The following is a 21,910-nucleotide window of genomic DNA, read 5'->3' on the forward strand; positions in this document are numbered from 1 at the left end:
TCTGCCTGTTGCGGACAGATCAAAGATTAGAACCCAAGCCGAAGAGGCCTCCAGGCCAAAGGAGGATTTGTAAATTCATTCTTCCAGCTGCATGGGAAGAGCAGGAAAGTCTAGATTTGGGGCTTTGAGTTTCAGACCAGACATGCTGCCTGAGTGTAACATCTTTCAATAATTATCAGTATTAACAGTCATAATAATAATAGAAGCTACTATTCATGAACACTTCTATGGTAGTTTTCTTATCTGTAAAATGGGATAATACTGGTACTCTTACCTCACAGGATTGCTGGTGAGGGTTAAATGAATTTGTATTTATAAAGCCCATAGAGCGGGGCGTGGCATATAGCAAACATTATGTAATTGATAACTCGAAATTGAAAATACAAAGAGAAAGAGAATTACCTCATGTATTCCTCATGGTACATCTGTGAGTTGGCTACTGTTATGTCCATTTATAAGGAGGAAAACTAACAACCTGGAGGTGCCTGGGAATAATGTTACTGCCTATAAAGATGCTTTGCTTGACCAAACATTAATCGGATTTTTGAATCTTCTCCTAAGCCCATCAGTGAGGTTCCTTATAAAAATTCAGTTTTGGGCCAGGCAAGGTGGCTCACGTCTGTAATCCCAGCACTTTGGGAGGCGGAGGCAGGTGGATCATGAGGTCAGGAGTTCAAGACCAGCCTGGCCAAGATGGTGAAATCCAACTCTACTAAAAAATACAAAAATTAGCCGGGCACGATGGCGGGTGCCTGTAATCCCAGCTACTCGGGAGTCTGAGGCAGGAGAATCGCTTGAACCTGGAAGGCGGAGGTTGCAGTGAGCGGAGATGGCGCAACTGCTCTCTAGCCTGGAGGACAGAGTGAGACTCTGTCTCAAAAAAAAAAAAAAAAAAAAAAGAAAGAAAGAAAAATTCAGTTTTGGCATGAACTCTGCTAAGTCTGTTTAGTAGCAACCACCCATCTTCGATTTCTGATCACCCTTGATATCTGATTAGTTTCCTCATCCTCCACGGTCCCCCAGGTGATGTCTGAGCACCCTGGCCTGTCTTCAGCAAGAATCCTCTTAGGTTAGCTGAGCCCGAATCCCTCTGACTCCTGGACTTCCCTCCTAGTAAATTTCCATTCGCTGACCCCCCACCTGCTTCTTGGCTACAAATTCACACTTACCCATGACCTACTGGGAATCAAGTCTAATCTTTCTCCCTCACTGCAAAATCCCATTGCAGGGGTCCCTACATCTATGGAGAAAGTTTCCCTGCCCAGTAAAGTCTTGCTTGTCATACTTTAACAAGCGTCATATGAATATATATATACACATTAAAAAAAATTTTTTTTTTCCTTTACCACTCTCCCCAGAGGGCATTGAGGCTCTAGGAGCTTGGCTACCTTGTAAGTGGGGATTGCAACCCAGGGCCATCCTTCAAATCCACTGGGCTCCTGTCTCTCTCTTCCCTTTCTGCAGGTCCCCAGGGGAAAGGCAGGATACGACACGTTCTGGGGAAGGTATTTCCAGAGGGTGACCTGAGCCCTCAGCCAGGCTCGGGGTTATTAATAGCCAGGCCTTAGTGCCCCGCTCTGGGAGGGCGGCTCCAGCTCCCGGAGCAAGAGGAGGGCGGAGCTGAGCGGAGTGGCCAAGGGAGGAGAGAGTGTCCGGAGAGGCCGGCTGAACTTGGACGCGGCCCCTCCCAGCTCCCCCCACAGCCCAGCTGTTCCCTCCGCGGATTCTCCGGGGCTGGTTCATCACCTCCGAATATTCCTGTGACAGGAGACGCTTGCAAAACCCGCCTCCAGCCTCCAGCAGCAAATAAATAGAAGGCTTGCAGCCCAGGAGGAGCCAGAAGAAGTTTCTAGGCGCGCGTGCCCTGGGTTTATTAAGCTCCTGGCTCCGCTCTAGACCTCAGCGGCTCCGGCTGCCAGCCTGGGCAGCCTGGGAGGACGGTGGCTTGCCGGTCTGTCGTGAGGCAGTGCGGACGGGGACCCTCTGGGATTCTGCTGGATCTGCCCGGGGGTTACCTTTGGGGGCTGGGACCCCAGTCGAGGGGACACAACCGTCCCTGGCAGTGGTTGGTTCTGCTTCTCCCTGCAGAAAAGCAGCATTTTCGGAAGCTGAAGAATAAGCTAGCCCAGCCACACCACCTTGTTGTGTGACCTTGGGCAGGTGGTTCTGTCTCTCTGCGCCTCTGTTTCCCTCTGAGTTCAGCAGCCACCATGGCTGACGGTCAGATGCCCTTCTCCTGCCACTACCCAAGCCGCCTGCGCCGAGACCCCTTCCGGGACTCTCCCCTCTCCTCTCGCCTGCTGGATGATGGCTTTGGCATGGACCCCTTCCCAGACGACTTGACAGCCTCTTGGCCCGACTGGGCTCTGCCTCGTCTCTCCTCCGCCTGGCCAGGCACCCTAAGGTCGGGCATGGTGCCCCGGGGCCCCACTGCCACCGCCAGGTTTGGGGTGCCTGCCGAGGGCAGGACCCCCCCACCCTTCCCTGGGGAGCCCTGGAAAGTGTGTGTGAATGTGCACAGCTTCAAGCCAGAGGAGTTGATGGTGAAGACCAAAGATGGATACGTGGAGGTGTCTGGTAAGTCAGGGGCAGGAGGGAGAGAGAATGGGGAGGCAGGGATGTAGCCCTCAGCCCTGGGAATAGCCAGGAGAAAGTTTCCTGGGAGCTGACATTGGGACAGTGTGACACAGGTGACCTCAGGGCTCAGGAATGCAGCCTGCAAAGTTATCTTTACGGAAAACTTCTCTCCCGGCTCCCAGCAGAGATCTTAACCTGCCTGACTCAGCTATTGGGGCCTCTGGGTGCTCATCAATCAGGGTACAGACAGGAAAATAGAAACCATGTTGGATATTTTGACAGAGGGCATTTAATATAAAGAATAGGTTAAGCAGATATCAAAGAATTAAAAAACAAAGAAGAAACGGGATTTTGTGCACTCCAGCATCATAACACAGAGTCTAGAAGTGCACGTTAAGGCTGAACAATGATAGTGTTAATAACCGCAACTGGTTTCCGGTGAAACACCTCTCCTTGTCCCAGACAGGGAAACTGAGGCTTACCAGTAATTGTAGTAACACTAACTGGTAACTCTGAGTGCTAACTATTCGCTCAGCACTTTGCTAACTGCTGTTGCCTATAATATCTCAGCTAATACCACAACCAGAGGAGGTGGGTACTGTTTATCTTCTTTTTTTCAGATGAGGAAACTGAGGCATGGAGAGATTAAAGTAACTTGTTCAAGGCCACCAAGGAGTCAGACCCAGGTTGTCTGGGAATTAGGAGGCCAGAAAGAAGAAGTGATGATTTACTGAGCACCTACTAGGTGCCAAGGGTGGGCTGACGTTCTTATAATTCTCCAAAATCATCCTCAGTCCACTCCAGAGTAGCAGGGTAGGCCCATCTTGCAGCTGAGGAGGCTGAGGCCTAGGTGGGACTCGTTCACAGTCATGCCATGAGTCAGCAATAGGAGTGGAGTAGGGACTGGGCCTATGCACAGCTTTAGGCCCAGGGCTCTCACTGCCGCATCCCACCCTGGGAGAAATAAACATACTGGGGGGAAAATGAGAGAAGACAGGAAGCTCAGCCCCTGTTAAGCTGGGCAGTAGAAAAATCTTTCTTTTCCTTCCCTCCTGATAAACGCTCCATTAAAAAGAATGTGTTCCCGGCAGAGGCTTGCCTTCCAGAAAATCAGTCAAAGCCATTGCAAACACAGGCTGGGCAGGAACAAGCCCCAGCAGCGTTCAGGGGGAGTTTCAAGCCAGTCATGGTAGAATTATAAACATCAGAGGCTCCAGCGGGTGTGGTGGACTGGGAGACACGCTGGGGCCACGTGCTGATGACAGGGTCAGCCAGATTTCTGAGTTGGCTGGGGAGCAGGGCATGAGTTCCAAAACTGGCTCCAACTCTAACCAGCAGGATGTACAAATTACTTCACTTTGTGCTTCTGTTTTGTTTCCTCATCTGGAAATTAGGGTTCAAATGGTTATACCGTAAGGATTGTTGTTTTAAGTGAGGTGATGCTGTAAAATGTGTACATACCTGTGAACCCAGAAAATCTGAGACAGATCTCAGTTCATTTAGGAAGTTTATTTTGCCAAGGTTGAGGACACTCCCATGACACAGCCTCAGGAAGTCCTCCTGTCACATGCCCAAGGTGGTCTGGGCACAGCTTAATTTTATACATTTTAGAGAGACATGAGACATCAATCAATATACGTAAGAAGTACATTGGTTCGATCTAGAAAGGCAGGACAACTTGAAGCAAAGGCAGGAAGACTTGAAGCAGGGGGCGGTTTTCCAGGTCACAGGTAGGTGAGAGAAAAATGGTCGCATTCTTTTGAGTTTCTGATTAGCCTTTCCAAAGGAGGCAAACAGATATGCATCTATGTCAGTGAGCAGAGGGCTGCCTTTGAATAGAATGGGGGGTAGGTTGGCCCTAAACAGTTCCCATCTTGACTTTTCCCTTTAGCTTAGTGATTTGGGGGTCCCAAGATTTATTTTCCTTTCGCATTCTATGACCTGGAACACAAGGAATTAGTATTATTATTGCCGTCATTATTGTTATAGTGCCAGGCATCCAGGAAGGCCCCAATAAATAATGAATAATAGATGCTCTTTGAAACCTGGGTTCAGATCCCAGCACTGCTGTTCACTAGCATGGTGGATGTGGACGAGAAAGTCTTCATCCCTCTGAGCCTCATTTCTCCTATTTGCAGAATGGGGACCATAATAATATCTGTCCTGCAAGAGTGTAGGAAAGATTAAACATATGCAGACTATCTATGATAATATATGCAGGGTGTCTATAAAATGGAGCTAATAATAGTGCTTGCCTGGCACTCTGTAAACAGAACGATTATTACCATTCCTTCTGTCCTTGTTTTAATTAGGGCCTTAGATGCTTCTAGCCCAAGTCCAAGGGTCTACTCCACCCTGTGGTCCCTCTAGGAGACCCTCTGTCCAGCCTGGAGGGCTTTTCACCATCCTCTTTTGTAGGTGCTTCATAACAGGTGGGGTCTGGCAGCTCCATGTTGAGATCTCAGCTAAGTATCTTACTAATCCAGAGGCTTTGGGTGAGTCATGCAGTCTCAATTTCCACGTCTGTAAAATGGGGTCATCGGGAGCTTAAATAAGACAAAGACAAAGCTTTTCAGACGTGCAATTAGTGACATCAGCTAGACAAAATCCAAATTCCCTGAGAGTCCATACAAGGGCTTTCATAAAAGGGGTTTAAAAATAAAATTGATATCAGGAGCTCTATTTAAGAAGCAACTTTCGGGCCGGGTGCGGTGGCTCATGCCTGTAATCCTAGCATTTTGGGAGGCCAAGGCGGGAGGATCACTTAAGGTCAGGAGTCTGAGACCAGTCTGGACAACATGGCAAAACCCTGTTCTACTAAAAATACAAAAATTAGCCGGGCGTGGTGGCGAGCGCCTGTAATCCCAGCTACTCAGGAGTCTGAGGCAGGAGAATCGCTTGAACCTGGGAGGTGGAGGTTGCAGTGAGCTGAGACCGTGCCACTGCATTCCAGCCTGGGCAACAAGAAAGAAATTCTGTCTCAAAAAAAATAAAAAATAAAAATAAATAAAAAGCAATTTTCAAGGGAAGTTGGAAGTCAGATCCAGTTTCCCACCCTATACCACAAAATGACAAATCCGTTCCTCCATAAGCACGTGCTAAAGGCCTACATGTGGTGGCTCAGTGGTTCCTCACAAGGACCTCCCAGGAAGTGTGGGTAGGTTTGTTAACCCCATTATACAGATAAGGAAGCCGAGGCCCAGAGAAAGTAACTCACCTGAGATCACTCACTTCTCCCTGGCAGTGTCTGACATTCAATGTCAGGCCTCTCTGGCTGGTTCTGAGTCAGGATGGCTGGATCTACATCTGGCGGTGTGGCCCTGAGCAAATCCCACAGCCTCTGGAGCCTCAATTTTACTGTTGGTCTTATGAAGAGGTAGACAAGATCAGAATTTACCAATGTACTTCAAGCTGTTACTAGGCATCTAGAAACAGGAACAGGAGAGTTCAAGGTCTTGTATGGTGCCAGTAAAAACAAAATTATAAACAGGTCTTCTCACTGCAGGACTTATAAGAGCCTTTAAGTCAGTAATGTAGTTTATGAATCTCTAAGAGGCAGCCCTATCTTATCTGACCACGTATGAGTGTCTCATTCAAGGAAGTGTTTGGAAAATGCTGGACTAGACAATTTCCAGCAAGCCTCAGATTCCCCTACCCCCATCCTGCAACCACCAGCCAAGAAATGTTCCCTTCATGGGCCACTGGGCCAGACCCTGGCTAAGATAGAGACTGGAAAGCCCCAAGGCCTTATTTCCACCTCTTCTCCTTAGTCCCAGGGACTCTGCCTTCCCTGGAAACAGCACTTTCTTTCTTTAGCTGGGCCAATAGTGTTCCACCTACATTTCTCTGAGGCATGTTGAAAAAAGCATGTCTGCAAGGGGTTTCTGACTTCTCCTAGCCTCTGGATGGATTTCTAAAAATCATAATAATTACTTTTTTCAGTTTACAAAAATAAAATGTCTTCATGATAGAATATGTAGTTAGGAAAGCAAAATAAGAAATTAAAAATCACTCATAATCCTTAAGCTGCCCCAATCTAAGTAGGCAAATAATAAGCAAATTGAGTTTCAAGATGATCCTTCTAGCAATACTCTCTTTAAATGAGGTTAACCCCACCTCCAGGCCCCTCTTTTGGAAATCTTGGAGCTTTCTCTGCTCAGAGATCCTCCCTTCCCTCACCCCAATACCCTATTTTCAGAGCGGACAGAGGCACCTAGTTTCTGAGAAGCAGTCTTTTCCCCAAACATCAAAATAAACCACAAGTGTTTACCTTCACATGGTACTTTTACAACTTCCAAAGCCATTCTGTGACTCACTTTCATTTGCTTCCTACGGTAACCCAGTAAGACAGGTGTCGTCATTCCCATTTCAGAGAAGAATAAACTGAGGCTCAGAGAAACTTAGAGATGTGCCAGGAAATGTCAGAGTAGAGACTTAAGTCCAAAACCCAATATTCCAGAACCTGTCTGCCTGCTTTTGAATCTTTGCACCAGTCACTTCCAAGCTGTGTGACCTTGGGTACAGCACTTAACCTCTCTGAACTTCGGGTTTCCTATCTACAAAATGACAATAATGAAAATGCCTGCTTATATTATTATTTTACTATTATTATTTAAGGTTGTTGCAAAAATTAAAGGAGTTGATACAGATAAGGTGCTTAGAACAGTGGCTGACACCAAGGAAGCACTGTATTACTTGCTATTATTATTTATATTATCAGTTTTTATTCCCAGGACACCAGCATGCAGGAGGATTCTAGGATGCAAAAGGGCTGAGTCAGAGGCACTGGCCTGCAGGGGAAGCAGGTCTCCCGGCGCCCTGGCTATGGGGAGGGTACCAAAGAACAGACAGTGCTCTTCTGGGCACAGGCCTGTGCTAGAGCCAGGCGGTTGGTGGTCACGCAGTTGGCAGCACAGGATAGACTCTTTAAGCGGCCACACATTCACAGGATAGCATGTTCTGGTTAGCCAGAGACTCCAGTTTAAAATGAATTTCTTTTGCTGAGAGCAATTTAGGAACATAGATTAAGCCTTAGAAATTCTGGAAGTTGCATTAGTCCTCAGTTAATCCTAAAGAAGTCATAGGGCCTGGTGTGAAGTTCTAGCTACAAGAATGTTCAGGGCCATGAAGTTCTCTCCAACGTTGGAAACCCTTCAGTGCCCCAAAGTAGGGGATTGGTTAAATTAGCTCTTATATATTCCTCAATAGAACACTGCAGCCATTAAAAATTATGTTGTCAAAGAATATTTGGTAATATGGAAAAGTAATTATAATGTGTTAGCGAGAGAGAAAAATAAGTTCCAAACATAATGCAGAGAACTATCCCATTTGATAGAATACTGATATACATGGATACTATGTAACATTTACACATTTCTGAGAAACACAGAAAAGTCAGAACATATAAAAGATATTATTAGTAGCTTCCTTGGGGTGACAGGATTATGAGTAGTTTTGATGGCTTTTTTAAAAAATTTTTTCTTTTGTTATTGTTGGTTTTTTTTAAATTTAGAGACCAGATCTCACTCTGTTGCCCAGGCTGGAGTGCAGTGGTGCATTATAGCTTACTGTAACCTCAAACTCCTGGGCTCAAGCAATCTTCCCACCTCAGCCTCCCAAATAGCTAGGACTACAGGCACGCACCATCACACCTGGATAATAATAATAATAGTAATTATTATTATTATTTTGAGACAGAGTCTCACCCTTTTGCTGGGCTGGAGCGCAGTGGCGCGATCTCGCCTTACAGCAATCTCTGCCTCCCAGGTTCAAGCAATTCTCCTGCCTCAGCCTCCCAAGTAGCTGGGACTATAGGCACGTGCCACCATGTCCAGCTAATTTTTGTATTTTTAGTAGAGACGGAGTTTCACCGTGTTGGCCAGGAAGGTCTCGATCTCTTGACCTCGTGATCCACCTACCTCGGCCTCCCAAAGTGCTGGGATTACAGGCATAAGTCACCACGCCCTGCCTATTATTATTATTACTTTTAGAAACAGCGCCTCTCTATGTTGTCCAGGCTGGTCTCAAACTCCCGGCCTCGAGTCATCCTCCTGTCTCAGTCTCCCAAAGTGCAGACATTATAGGAGTGAGCCACTATGCCCGGCCTATTTTCTGCATTTTCTAACATACACATGCACTATCTTAAAGCACAAAGAAAGCTATTAACAAAGAAATAAATAAAAGGAATTAGCTATAAGTTGTCAGTTTAAAAAAATCTGGACTGCTATATTCAACAAAGTTGTTTACATTCCAGATTTCAAGGCCCCTCAGAAGCACCTCCCTGTGTAAATGAGAGTTCTTGCCTCCAGAAGGTGGCCCCACAAATGAGGAGTGAAAAGTAACAGCCGAATGGCCCCACTGTTGTACCAATCTTGTTTGTTTAAAGAGAAACTACAGACACTCTCTCTATTAAAGAAAAAAAGAATGAGGAGAGACCGAGAGAATTAGAATGTGCTATATACATTACAAGATCAAAACCAGTTTAGGCCCAAGTCTTCTTGTAATTTCATCTTTTTCCTCCCTGAGGCAGTTGGGAAGCCCTCTCTTACCACAGGTTAAGAGGCAAGAGGTCTGGTGGAATTTCACATCCACAGTGCCCTTAGGAAAAGCTGGGTGTTTTTGGCAGATTGAAGCATTCTTTTTCCAGGCTGTGCTTTCACTACTGGGTACAGATAATGTGGCTTAAACAGCTAATCGGGAGCTGGAACAGACAGAAATTCAAGAGCAGAGAGGCATCAGGCCCTAGAACTTGGCCTAGACTCAGAGAGAGCTGATTCAAAGCTCAGAGCCACCAGGGACCTGCTGGGCGACCCTGGATCCATCACCAGGCCTCAGTTTCCATGTCAGAAACAAAGGGAGAACGATGTCTGGGCTCAGAGTTAGGAAAGCACTCTGTTAGCTATAAAGCAAGCTACATGGCAGAGTCGCCCTCAGCACGTGACCCCGCTTCAAGCCTGCCATCCAGTCTGGGATGTCAGACCCAGGGTTCTACTGGCAGGTTAGAGAAGAGGAGTCAGCTGGGAGACTTGGAAGATTTGGTACAACGCATGGAAGATTTGGTGCAACACAGAAGTTTCTGCGATTTCCTCAGACTAACCCTTAATTACCTACAAACCACGGTCTACACCTCCTTTCCATCAATTATCTTATTTCACCTTCATAGCCAGCCTTGGAAATGGACTTAGGTGGGTCTGTATGGCAGATAAGGTCCTTGAGGCTTAGATAACTGGAGTCTCTAGGGTAGGCCTAAGCCACACAGCAAGGCAGGTCCAGGGCCAGGATTTGAATCCAAGCCTCAGTCCTGAAGGATGCCCAAGGAACATAGATGCTGACACGCTACACTTCTCTTCCTTCCAGGCAAACACGAAGAGAAACAGCAAGAAGGTGGCATCGTTTCTAAGAACTTCACAAAGAAAATCCAGTAAGTAACCCAGAGTCGTGGAGCTCAGGGTGGGAGTGGAGGAGGGGGCACACCTGGGACCCATGATCTGGGGTCTCTCCCTCTTGGGCATCTCTCTTTTAAGACACCTCCTTGGGGCAGGGAATTGAACCCTCACCCCTAAAGAGGAGAAAATGTCCCAGCAGACCTGTAATAGGATCCCAGAAGGGGGAGCACATAGATTGCATCATCTCATCTGCTCGGTGCCCTGTGAGGTGGGTATTAAAAACCCCATTTTATGTATTTATTATTTATTTATTTATCTTGAGACCGAGTCTCACTCTGTCACCCAGTCTGGAGTGCAGTGGTGTGATCCCAGCTCACTGCAACCTCCACCTCCTGGGTTCAAGCGGACCGTGTGCCTCAGCCTCCTGAGTAGTTGGGATTACAGGCATGTGCCACCATGTCCGGCTAATTTTTTGTATTTGTTTAGTAGAGATGGGGTTTCGCCATGTTGCCCACACTGGTCTTGAACTCCTGGGCTCAAGCGATCCACCCACCTCAGCCTCTCAAAGTGCTGGGATTAGAGGCTTGAGCCACTGCACCTGGGGAACAACTCCCTTTTATAGACTAAGCATCTGAGGGTAAGCAAGACAATGACTTGTCCACAATCACACAGCCCCTACCCATGGGGCATAGCTGAGGGAGGACCCCTGTCACCATCCAGAAAGACCATCCCCTGATTCCCCAAATGCCCCAGCAGAATATCTTGCAGGCTGCTTGCTCAGGCTCTGCCCTGCCAGGAGAATGAGCACCTTCTCTAGGGCATCCACAAAAATGAAGTTGGAAAGTGTCCTGAGAGCACTACTGCATACTACCCAGAGAGGTTTGGAGGCTGAGACGTTGGGACAGCGGAAGAGCTATTTTGCTGAGGGGAGTAGAAGGGATTCATGTTTAACAGGGAAAGGGAGCCTGGGGGAACCATGAGAGCAGCCAAGGACAATCAGGCTGAGGCCATGAACCAAAGCCACCATGAGCCCCTAGCTGGCAGTACCTATAGGGAGCGGAGTTGCACAGTGTGGTCACGATGGCTGCACTTAAACAACTGCCAGGTGCTTCCTACACACCTTCTCTCTAATCAGCAATCGGCGTCACTCCACTATGTGCGTTTCTGGCCCCTAAACTCTCTCTCTTTCTCTTTTTTTTTTTTTTTTTTTTTTGAGATGGAGTCTCACTCTGTTGCCCAGGCTGGAGTGCAGCAGCACGATCTCAACTCACTGCAACCTCCGCCTCCTGGGTTCAAGCAATTCTCCAGCCTCAACCTCCCAAGTAGCTGGGATTACAGGTGCACGCCACCATGCCTGGCTAATTTTTGTATTTTTAGTAGAGACAGGGTTTCACCATGTTTGGCCAGCCTGGTCTCGATCTCCTGACTTCAAGTGATCCGCCTGCCTCTGCCTCCCAAAGTGCTGGGATTACAGGTGTGAGCCACCACGCCTGGCCCCTAAACTCTTTTCCAAGCCATCGTTGCATTTAGCCTTTGCAGCAAAAGTGTGCATCGGAGAGAAGAGACATGACCCTCCTTGCAATACAGGGAAACTAAGTCTCCCACAGGTGAAAGGACATACCCAAGCTCTTTACAACTAGAATTTAGAAGGGCCCAGAATAGATCCCTGACCTCTGAGTTCCATGCTCAGTCCTTGAGCAAGGAATGCTGTTTCCTCATCTGTGAAAGGGATGCTGATTGCAGCCTTGCAGAGTTCCTGGCTGAAAGTGACATAAGGTCATGGCCCAGCATAGGTCCTCATAAGTGGGAGTTCATTATTACTATTGTTATTGTTGACTCTTAACTTTTCCATCAGCCTTTGCAAAGAAATTCTGTGTGTGGAGAGATTACACTAGCTGAATTCTGAGGCTTCTTCCAGCTTTGGGATTCTACATTCCTGTCTCTTCCCCCACGTGTCCGTCCCTGGCCCTCCCACAGCCTCTGCAGTTCTTGGAAGCCCGTGGACACTTCCTGATAAGGCAAAAGCCAAACCATTTGTTCTTCATGTTCGCTGGCTTGCCTGGCATCTCCATGCCCCACACCTCTCCCTGGTTTAGCAAGCAGATTAAACATTGCTGAGGGAGAGGAAGGAAGGCAGGGGGTGGGGGGAAGCTGATGTCAAGGCTCAAATGAGGTCTCAGGGTGGAGTCACAAGCAGGGCATAGCTGTAAAAGGGACTGAGTAAGAAAGAAGTGAATTAATCATCTTAAAGGGGTGTGTGTGTGTGTGTGTGTGTGTGTGTGTGCGTATTTCACATGCTCCAAGGCCTTAGGGGAGATAGCTTGCTGGAAGTAACCTGATGAGAAATGCCTGAAATTGCTCCAGGCTGGTGCTCAGCTGCTGAGCTGGGCTAGTTGTTAAAATATTCAGCGGTCCCCAACCTTTGGCACCAGGGACCAGTTTCATAGAAGGCAGTTTTTCCACGGACTGGGGAATGAAACTGTTCCACCTCAGATCATCGGGCATTAGATTCTCATAAGAAGCATGCAACCTAGATCCCTCGCATGCACAGTTCACAACAGGGTTCAAGCTCCTATGAGAACTAATGCCACTGCTGATCTGACAGGAGGCGGAGCTCAGGCAGTAATGCTGGCTGAACTGCTGCTCACCTCCTGATGTGAGGCCTGGTTCCTAACAGGCCACAGATGGGTGCTGGTCTATGATCCGGGGGATGGGGACCCCTGAATATTGGCTAGCTATTGCCCTGAGCCCTCCCTAGCCAACCCTAGTCACTCTGATCCTGTCCCCAGGACCCTCTAAACCTCTCCACCTTTCAACAACTAAAGGGTCCCAGGACCCTCCTCCATCACTATGACATGCACCCATCCCTTCTGAATGGTCAGTGCCCACCTGTACCAGTTGTTAAATATTTTGAATCTCAGCTCCGGGTGCAGGGGGTCCTGGCTCCATGAGAAAGTGACTGGGTAACTTGGGGAAACTTGCTTAACTGCTCTGACCTTCCATTCCCGCATCCCTGCATGGAAGGGTTGTGATGGGAGTGAGAGGATGTGTATAACGCATTAAGCATGGAATACAGACTCAGGGCTTGGTCCATGGGAATTAATATTATGAAAAGGCTTCACAAGGCTGGACTCACACTCCAGCAGCTGGGACTCCTGGGAGCTCCGGGCTCTGCCCAGACTCTAGACACCTAGGAGTCGAACTGGGGTCTGGGACACCTCTGGACCAATCTCAGGAGGCCTCGTTGCCTCCTCTCCCAGGGAAAACTCCAGTCATTAGAGGACAGGGAGATTCCTTCAGCCAGGCTGAGATCCTTGGAGATTTCCACCCAGGCAGGATGCTGCAGCTGTTTGCCTTAACCATGGCAAGGAAATTCATCCCAACACATCCATCTCTGTGTGAAAAGCCCCATTTGGACTGAATAAGGAGGAGAGGGAGAGGGCTTGGGTCTCAGCTTTCAAAGTCCGTGATCTTCCTATTTGGTTAGGGGAAACCAAATTACAGTCATTTGCAATACCGTCATTCACATCCCATCTTCACTATTTTTTGCCTTATGTGCTTACATTGCTGTACCATGATTTACTAAAGGTTTTTTTTTTCTTTTAGATCATCTCATTTTTGATAAAGTTAAATTCTCATCACTGAAATGTTCACTGAGGAAAGCAATCATGAAATAAATCCAATGAAAGCAAACTGTGGTTAAATTCTAACTAGATAATATTGCCTGCCTAAGGGCCTCAGCTCTCTCATTGTTAAAAAGGGAAGGTAGCAAGTGATAGAGGCTAAAGGCGTTAAAGACATGTTAGTACTTAGCAGAGACATTCCTTCAGATGTAAGTAGAAGCACTGAAAGAGAACTGAAGAGGAATTACTTTCCCACCAAATGGGTTTGAATACAAGTCACCTGGTTAGAGACCTTGGACTTGTCTATCTGTCTGAGTTTCAATTTCCCCATAAGTAATATGAGAACATTGTCATGGACAATCAGGAAGATCCTTTGGGGCCCTGATACTCTGTGGTTCAATGATCCTGCAATTTGTATGATACTCCATCTTGCTGTCAAGATGCCAACATGTAAGGTCAAACACTGCAACGTAATTCTCACTCCACCCTAAGAGGTGGGTACTATTATTGCCCCCTTTTTTCTGCAAAGAAACAGGTTCAAAGAGGCAAGATCACCAGCCCCATGTTGTGTGGTCAGGAAGAGTCAGCATTTGAATGCAGGTCGGCCTGCCTGCAAAACCCATGCTCTAGGCCATAGCCACCCTGTCACACTGTACCTGGTGTGCACTGGGTTGGTGTGCACATGGTTAAACAGTCAGCCCATCCCCAGCATTGGGAGAGAGGTCTAAACTTTTGACTTTGTCTCCGCTTCAAAAGCTTGACTTGGCAGCTTTCTAGTTCCCTCTTTTTCTTCCAAATGGGCTTCCCAGAAGCAGCCTTGTTCATCTCCATGGTTCCAATCTGGCAAGGAATCTCCTGGGTAGATATGGCTCATGTGGCTACAGGTTGTTGTACCCACAAAAAAAAAAAAGAAAAAAAAAAAACTCCCCAGCCCCTCCAGAAGGAGTCCTGCCTATGATCAGGAATGGGCTTACCTCATGCCTTGGTTCTTTCATCAAGACCCTTGTATTTACAATAGGCAGAGCCAGCAGGGACCAGTGGAAAGATTTTGATTGAACTTCCGGTCCTTCCTGCCATAGTCCTTCTTTCAACTGTCTGGTGCTGGGGGAGGCAGGAGAGCATCAAGGTCAGATACTCTGAGTTTGGAGACCAGGATTCCAATTCCATTTCCTATCTGCCATTTGCCAGCTGAGCGACCTTGGGCAAAGCAGTTCACTTCTCTGAGCCTCAATTACCTCATCTGTAAAATGGGGATAGCAATGGAATCTGCCTGGCGGGATTATTGTTAACACCAAAATGATATGATTCAGCTAAAGTACCTGGCAGATAGAAAGTACTCAGAAGGTCATGGATTTCGTGGTTAAAAAAATAATGGCACCCCAATGAGATCACTAATATGTCCTCACAGTTTTAATAGTTTGTTGAAGAAACCAAATTCTCAATAGTCTCATTCACCCAAAGCAATAAAAAAATCATAAAAATACCTTATTAGAAGTTGGACCAGATTTAGGTTTAGAAATTCCATCTTCGATGCTTTCTCACTTGCTGAGCTTGTCATTTGATTTCCCCCAAGTCTCTGTTTAGTGATCTGCAGAATGGGCATATTAATTCTTAACTCTTAATCATCCTGTTATAATACTCCAACCAGGTATTGTCTATAACTGAGTTTTAAGAACAAGATAATTGGCTGGGCTCGGTGGCTCACGCCTGTTATCTCAGCACTTTGGGAGGCTGAGGTGGGTGGATCACAAGGTCAGGAGTTCGAGACCAGCCTGGCCAACATGGTGAAACCCCATCTCTACTAAAAATACAAAAATTAGCCAGGCGTGGTGGTGGGTGTCTGTAATCCACGCTACTCAGGAGGCTGAGGCAGGAGAATTGCTTGAACCTGGGAGGCAGAACTTGCAGTGAACCAAGATCGCGCCACTGAACTCCAGCCTAGGTGACAGAGTGAGACTCTGTCTCAAAAAAAAAAAAAAAGGAAGAACAAGATAATAATGATCTGCTAAATGATTGTATTAGTCTGTTTTCACACTGCTGATAAAGACATACCTGAGACTACGTAATTGATATATATTTTAAAAAAAGAGGTTTAATGGACTCACAGTTCCACGTGGCTGGGGAGGCCTCACAATCATGGCAAAAGGTGAAAGCCATGTCTTACATGGCAGCAGACAAGAGAGAAAATGAGAACCAAGCAAAAAATCTTATAAAACCGTCAGATCTTGTGAGACTTATTCCCTACCATGAGAACAGTATGGAGGAAACTGCCCCCTACCCATGATTCAATTATCTCCCATCAGGCCCCTCCCACAACATATGGGAATTATGGGAGCTACAATTCAATATGTGATTTGGGTGGACACAGCCAAACCACATCATAGATACTTAGGGTATGAACAAAATCAAGGCTTATTTTGAATACCATCGAGTATGTTGCCATCTGAAATCTACATGTGGCCAGCCTGGCCCCTTTTATCCGCCAAGGTACCTAGTGCTTGCATCACCATTAATGCATTTTGTAGTGAAGCACTCTCCAGCAAGCACATGTCAGATGAAAATGTGTTGCCTGTTATGATAACACCTTACTTGTGCTCTATAAAGGGATGGTAGTGGTGCCATTTCTGCTAGTAATTGTGGTCAGTAGTGGGTATTAAGGTGATGACTTCAACCTGGGACCAAATATGTGGGCCACAGCTCTCTTTTAAGTTAAGAACTACTGTTCAAACAGCATTTTACCATTTGCAAAGCATACTCAGACTCTGAAGTTCAAATACTCTACAAGTTCAGTATTATTATCCTCATTTTGCAGATGAGAAAACAAGCTCAGAGCAATTGAATAATCTTCCCAAGACCACACAGCTAGAAAGGGGTAGAGCCAGGATTCAAACCCAACATTGTATGTTCCCAAAGCCTAAGCTCTTATCAAAAATATTTCCTCTCAAGTGAATAAAAGAATGTTTAAGCAATATTAACAACAATAAATGAATAAAATCGTGTGTTTCTCCTAGGCTTCCTGCAGAGGTGGATCCTGTGACAGTATTTGCCTCACTTTCCCCAGAAGGTCTGCTGATCATCGAAGCTCCCCAGGTCCCTCCTTACTCAACATTTGGAGAGAGCAGTTTCAACAACGAGCTTCCCCAGGACAGCCAGGAAGTCACCTGTACCTGAGATGCCAGTACTGGCCCATCCTTGTTTTGTCCCCAACCCTAGGGCTTCTCTGATTCCAGGATACATTACTTTAGCTGAACTCAGATTTAGTGCAAGTAAAATGTTAGAGGGTGCGCGGGTGAGGACTGACCACAGATTCCCTGGATAGTGTAGTGGTAGATTTCTCCACAACATAGCGCAATTGGCAAATCATGCTTGGTTGTGTTAGGCCAAAATACTAGTTTTGCTTTCTTTACCTTTTCTATCTTGATGAAAATGTTGCACATTCTATAGTTGCAAAACACATAAAAGGGGACTTAGCATTTCACGTTGTATCTTACTTGCAGTGAATGCAAGCGTTACTTTTCTCTGGGGACCTCCCCCATCACCCAGGTTCCTACTCTGGGCTCCCGATTCCCATGGCTCCCAAACCATGCCGCATGGTTTGGTTAATGAAACCCAGTAGCTAACCCCACTGTGCTTCCACATGCCTGGCCTACAAAGGGTGATATACAGGTCTTATATCCCCATATGGAATTTATCCATCAACCACATAAAAACAAACAGTGCCTTCTGCCCTCTGCCCAGATGTGTCCAGCACGTTCTCAAAGTTTCCACATTAGCACTCCCTAAGGACACTGGGAGCCTGTCAGTTTATGATCTGGCCTAGGTCCCCCCTTTCTTCTGTCCCCTGTGTTTAAGTCGGGATTTTTACAGAGGGAGCTGTCTCCAGACAGCTCCATCAGGAACCAAGCAAAGGCCAGATAGCCTGACAGATAGGCTAGTGGTATTGTGTATATGGGCGGGACGTGTGTGTCATTATTATTTGAGTTATGCTGTTGTTTAGGGGGAAATAACAGTAAATAATTAATAATAATAATAATAAAGGAGCTGACGTTCTTAGCCTTGTGTGGTTCTTTTAATGAGGAACTAAATGTAATACCACCTAGATATACAACATCAGTTAGCAATGCTGTGGCTTAAAGTAATGTTGCGCGGAGCCGCGATGCCTAAAGGAGGGAGAAAGGGAGGCCACAAAGGCCGGGCGAGGCAGTATAGGAGCCCTGAGGAGATCGACGTACAGCTGCAGGCTGAGAAGCAGAAGGCCAGGGAAGAAGAGGAGCAAAAAGAAGGTGGAGATGGGGCTGCAGGTAACCCCAAAAAGGAGAAGAAATCTCTAGACTCAGATGAGAGTGAGGATGAAGAAGATGACTACCAGCAAAACCGCAAACGCCTTGAAGGGCTCTTCGACATCGAGAACCCCAACCGGGTACAGACAACCAAAAGGTCACACAACTGGATCTGGATGGGCCAAAGGCGCTTTCGAGGAAAGAACGAGAAGAGATTGAGATGCAGAAGGCAAAAGAGCGTTACATGAAAATGCACTTGGCCGGGAAGACAGAGCAAGCCAAGGCTGACCTGGCCCGCTGGCCATCATCCGGAAACAGCGGGAGGAGGCTGCCCGGAAGAAGGAAGAGGAAAGGAAAGCAAAAGATGATGCCACATTGTCAGGAAAACGAATGCAGTCCCTCTCCCTGTATAAGTAACTGCGACCCATGGGAGGAGATGCCGGGGACCTGGGCCGCGCTGCCAGGACCTCTGCTGTGTCCCGCCCACCCTGTGCCCTGGCGCCGCTGCAACAGCCCCTCGTGGCCAGGAGCCCCCCATGGCCTGGGGCCTCCTCTTCATTTTGGCACAGAAATTGTTTGGGGGATGTGGGGGGAGCTGGGGGAGGGGCAGCTGCTATCTTTGAGACAGAAAGATGCAGGACAGCATTTCATATGTAACCATTTGAATGTTTTTGCTGTTTTTAGAATTCAGAGCCCTTGCTGGGGGGTGCCTGGGAGATGGGGTAAGAAGAGCTTTCATTTGTCTGGTAGATAGCATGTAAGGGGGTGGTTGTCCCAGGAGGCAGCTGCTGACAGGTTTGCTACACCCAGCCCCGGACTGTGTTGCCTGGGTGCTCATTCAGAGAGGGGCTGTCATCCGGGAGCCTGTGCCTCTGGGTCCTCGAGGGTTACAGCTTGTCCCTGGTCAGTCCTGTCTGATCGAGGCCTCACCTCTCTGCTCCTCCCTGCCCAGTTCCTACCCACCTGGCTAAGGCCAGTGCCCATTTTTAACCCTACCCATTGATCATTTCAAGAAACCTCTGTTTACTGTGTGGCACCCAGGCAAAACATGTTCCACAAGTTCAACTTGTATATTTGGCAGATTAAACTTGACATTATCGTAAAAAAATAAAAATAAAAAACATAAAAAAAAATAAAGTAATTGTGCCTGATGAACAGTGGCTTAAATGATATAAATAGCTGTTTTCTAACTTCACAAAAAGTTTAGAGGTAAGTAGATACACAGTTTTTTTTTCAGCTGTTATGCCACCAAGAGCCCAGGATATTTCCATTTTTTTCTCTGCCATCTCTGACAAGTGTACATAGTCACAGTCTATCCTCATGGTTATAAGATGGCTGCAGCAGCTCCAGGCATCTCATCCTCATATGACAATGTATGGGAATAGAAGGAAGTCATAAAAAGGTATTATCACCTAGCTTCTTTTATCAGTGAGCAGGATATCGTCCAGAACCTCCCAGCAGACTTCTTTTTCTATCTCATTGGCCAAAAGTGGGTCACATGCCTACCCTGAGACCAATTTCTGCCAAAAGGGAAAAGGATGGTCATGACAGGCTTGGATCAACATCTTCTGAGGCCAGGAACATTGCTGCCTGAACAAAACAAGGTTCTGCTAGGAAGGAGGAAAGAGGCCTAGCAGCTCTGAAGGCAGTTAACAGTGCTGTGGCTGCCATGGGTTTGGATGTGCCAGGAACAGAGATCCCTGACTGTAGGATGGGAGGGAGAAGGGCTGCTGTGGTAAGTGCCAGGAGACCCAACTCAAACTAATTTAAGCCAAAAGGGGTATTTATTGGTGCACACAGCTGAGAAGTCTGGGATAAGAGCTGCTTGCTGGGAGAGCTGGATTCGGGGCACTAATGCTATCAACAGAATTGTTTCCCTCCATCTGACGTGGCCCTGCAGTAGTGGCTTCATTCCCACTCTCCCAGTTGCCCCCGCTTCCCATGCTCTCAGCCCTCCATGCCCCATGTCCTCTCATCGGGGCCACAAGGTAGCTGCAGTCACTACAACTCCACAATCCACATTCCAGTCCTGAGGGAGAAAAGCCAGTCTTCTCCCACAGCGTCTGCCATTTTGGACAGTGATTCTTTTTTTACTTTTTTTTTTTTTTAGACAGAGTCTTACATTTTGTCGCACAGGCTGGAGTGCAGTGGAGCTATCTCTAGTTCACTGAAAGCTCTGCCTTCCAGATTTAAGTGATTGATTCTCCTGCCTCAGCCTCCCAAGTAGCTGGGACTACAAGCACCCAATACCACGCCCAGCTAATTTTTGCATTTTTAGTAGAGACAGGGTTTCACCGTGTTGGCTAGGCTGGTCTGGAACTCCTGACCTCAAGTGATCCACCTGCCTCAGCCTCCCAAAGTGCTGGGATTACAGGCGTGAGCCACTGCGCCCTGCTACTTATTCCAGAGTCATTCTTAGTGGACCAGCCTGATCATATGATCATCCCTGAGCCAAGCGTAGGTCAAGAAATCAGTGCTTTGATTGGCCAGGCCTGGGTCACATGCTCCATCCCTGCAGTCAATCCCATTTAATCCCACAACATTCTGGGAAGTAGATGTTGTTATTTTTGCAATGAAAAAGCTTGAGGCCAAGAGAGAAGTGGCTTGGGTAAGTCACGTGATGACAGCAAAACTTGAACTTATATGTTTTATTTTGGAAGGTCAATAAGGAGCTACTGGGCTGCTTCTCAAGGACACCTCCAAAACCCCCAAAAGACAGCAAAATAAGTGACTGAACACCCACTCTGCTGGGTCCTGTACTAGGAGCCAAGGGCATAGCAAACCATGAGTCGCAATCCCAGCCTGCAAAGCGCTGTCAGTTCAGTAGCAGAGACGGGCAAATAAAGAATGGCCCTCACTGAATCTTTGATTTATGCAGACACCATGCCGGGTGCTTTATGTATATTTAATACATTTAATTGCACTACAATCATACGAGGTAGGTCCAATTTTCTTTTCTTTTCTCTCTCTCTCTTTTTTTTTTTTTTTTGAGAGGGAGTCTCACTCTGTCACCCAGGCTGGAGGGCAGTGGCACAATCTTAGCTCACTGCACCCTCCACCTCCCAGGTTCAAGTGATTCTCATGTCTCAGCCTCCCCAGTAGCTGGGATTACAGGTGCCCGCCACCACGCCTAGCTAATTTTTGTATTTTTAGTAGAGACAACATTTTCACCATTTGGCCAGGCTGGTCTCTAACTCCTGACATCAAGTGATCCACCCGCCTTGGCCTCCCAAAATGCTGGGATTACAGGGGTGAGCCACTGCACCCAGCCGAGGTAGGTCCAGCATTTATCTCCATTTTTCAGATAAGCAAAAGTGCCCTGCCCCAAATCATATACCTGGTAAGCAACTGGCCCAGGCAGCCTGACTTCAGGACCTTCACTCTTCACTATTACTCTGTTCTGACTTTCTCCTAACAAAGCAAAATATGTGTGCCTTAAGTGAGTCCATCCAAATTATGGGAAGAGAAAAGAGGTGTTTCAGATTGGGGCTTTGCGGAGCACAGGGGGATCAGGGGTGTCTTCTTAGAGGAGGGTTCACTTGTGGCAGGCTTGAGGATCAGGCACAGATATAGGACTTGAGCAAGCAGGGTTTGGGGTAGGGAGGTGCCTCACAGGCAGAAGAAAACACATGAGCCAAGGCAAAAGGCATGTTCCTTTCAAAATCCTTTCATGGTTCCCCATTGTTTACAGGATTGAGTGCAGACTTCTTTGCAAGACTTATTAGGCTGCTGGATCAGTCCCTGGGTGAACTTTTTCCACTACAGGTCAAACCCCTACTCTCTCCCTCCTGCCCCACCTAACTTCCCTCTGTTCCTCCAACCAGACAGGTGCTTTCTTGCTACCAGGACTTTGAATACACTACTCTCTCTCTTCCAAGGATTACTGTCCCACCCTCTTCATTGGCTAATTCTTTGGGGTCTCTGCTGGGTCTCCTATCAGGCTGGCCAGAGCCCCCTCTCACTTACCCTTATCCCAGCACAACACATCATATTGTAACAGCCTAGGTATTTGTGTAGCAGATAAATAATAATAGCAATAACAAAG

General features: G+C 47.1%; 1 protein-coding gene, 1 long non-coding RNA gene and 1 pseudogene across 2 annotated transcripts; 2 read left to right on the forward strand and 1 right to left on the reverse strand.

The window, feature by feature from the left end:
- Positions 1-1,598: 1,598 nt before the first annotated feature.
- HSPB8 (heat shock protein family B (small) member 8) lies at positions 1,599-17,638 on the forward strand. Its single transcript, XM_004053979.5, has 3 exons — positions 1,599-2,577; positions 9,934-9,997; positions 16,597-17,638. The coding sequence occupies exons 1-3, from the start codon at positions 2,211-2,213 to the stop codon at positions 16,754-16,756; spliced, it is 591 nt and encodes a 196-aa protein (XP_004054027.1). The 5' UTR covers positions 1,599-2,210; the 3' UTR covers positions 16,757-17,638.
- On the reverse strand, positions 5,011-14,577 carry LOC129525885 (uncharacterized). Its single transcript, XR_008670421.2, has 3 exons — positions 14,560-14,577; positions 5,795-6,002; positions 5,011-5,123 (listed from the first exon to the last, which is right to left on the reverse strand). It is a non-coding gene; the product is annotated as an uncharacterized lncRNA (long non-coding RNA).
- A 67-nt stretch (positions 17,639-17,705) lies between the features above and the next one.
- Positions 17,706-18,434, forward strand: LOC101125167 (28 kDa heat- and acid-stable phosphoprotein-like; annotated as a pseudogene).
- Positions 18,435-21,910: the final 3,476 nt, after the last annotated feature.

This window comes from Gorilla gorilla, chromosome 10 (genome assembly GCF_029281585.2).
Source record: "Gorilla gorilla gorilla isolate KB3781 chromosome 10, NHGRI_mGorGor1-v2.1_pri, whole genome shotgun sequence".
NCBI lineage: Eukaryota > Metazoa > Chordata > Mammalia > Primates > Hominidae > Gorilla > Gorilla gorilla.

Coding starts and splice junctions, on each gene's coding strand:
- HSPB8 (XM_004053979.5), top strand. CDS start 2,211: ATGGCTGACGGTCAGATGCCCTTCTCCTGCCACTACCCAAGCCGCCTG. Junction 2,578..9,933: donor TGGATACGTGGAGGTGTCTG/GTAAGTCAGGGG, acceptor TCTTCCTTCCAG/GCAAACACGAAGAGAAACAG. Junction 9,998..16,596: donor AACTTCACAAAGAAAATCCA/GTAAGTAACCCA, acceptor TGTTTCTCCTAG/GCTTCCTGCAGAGGTGGATC.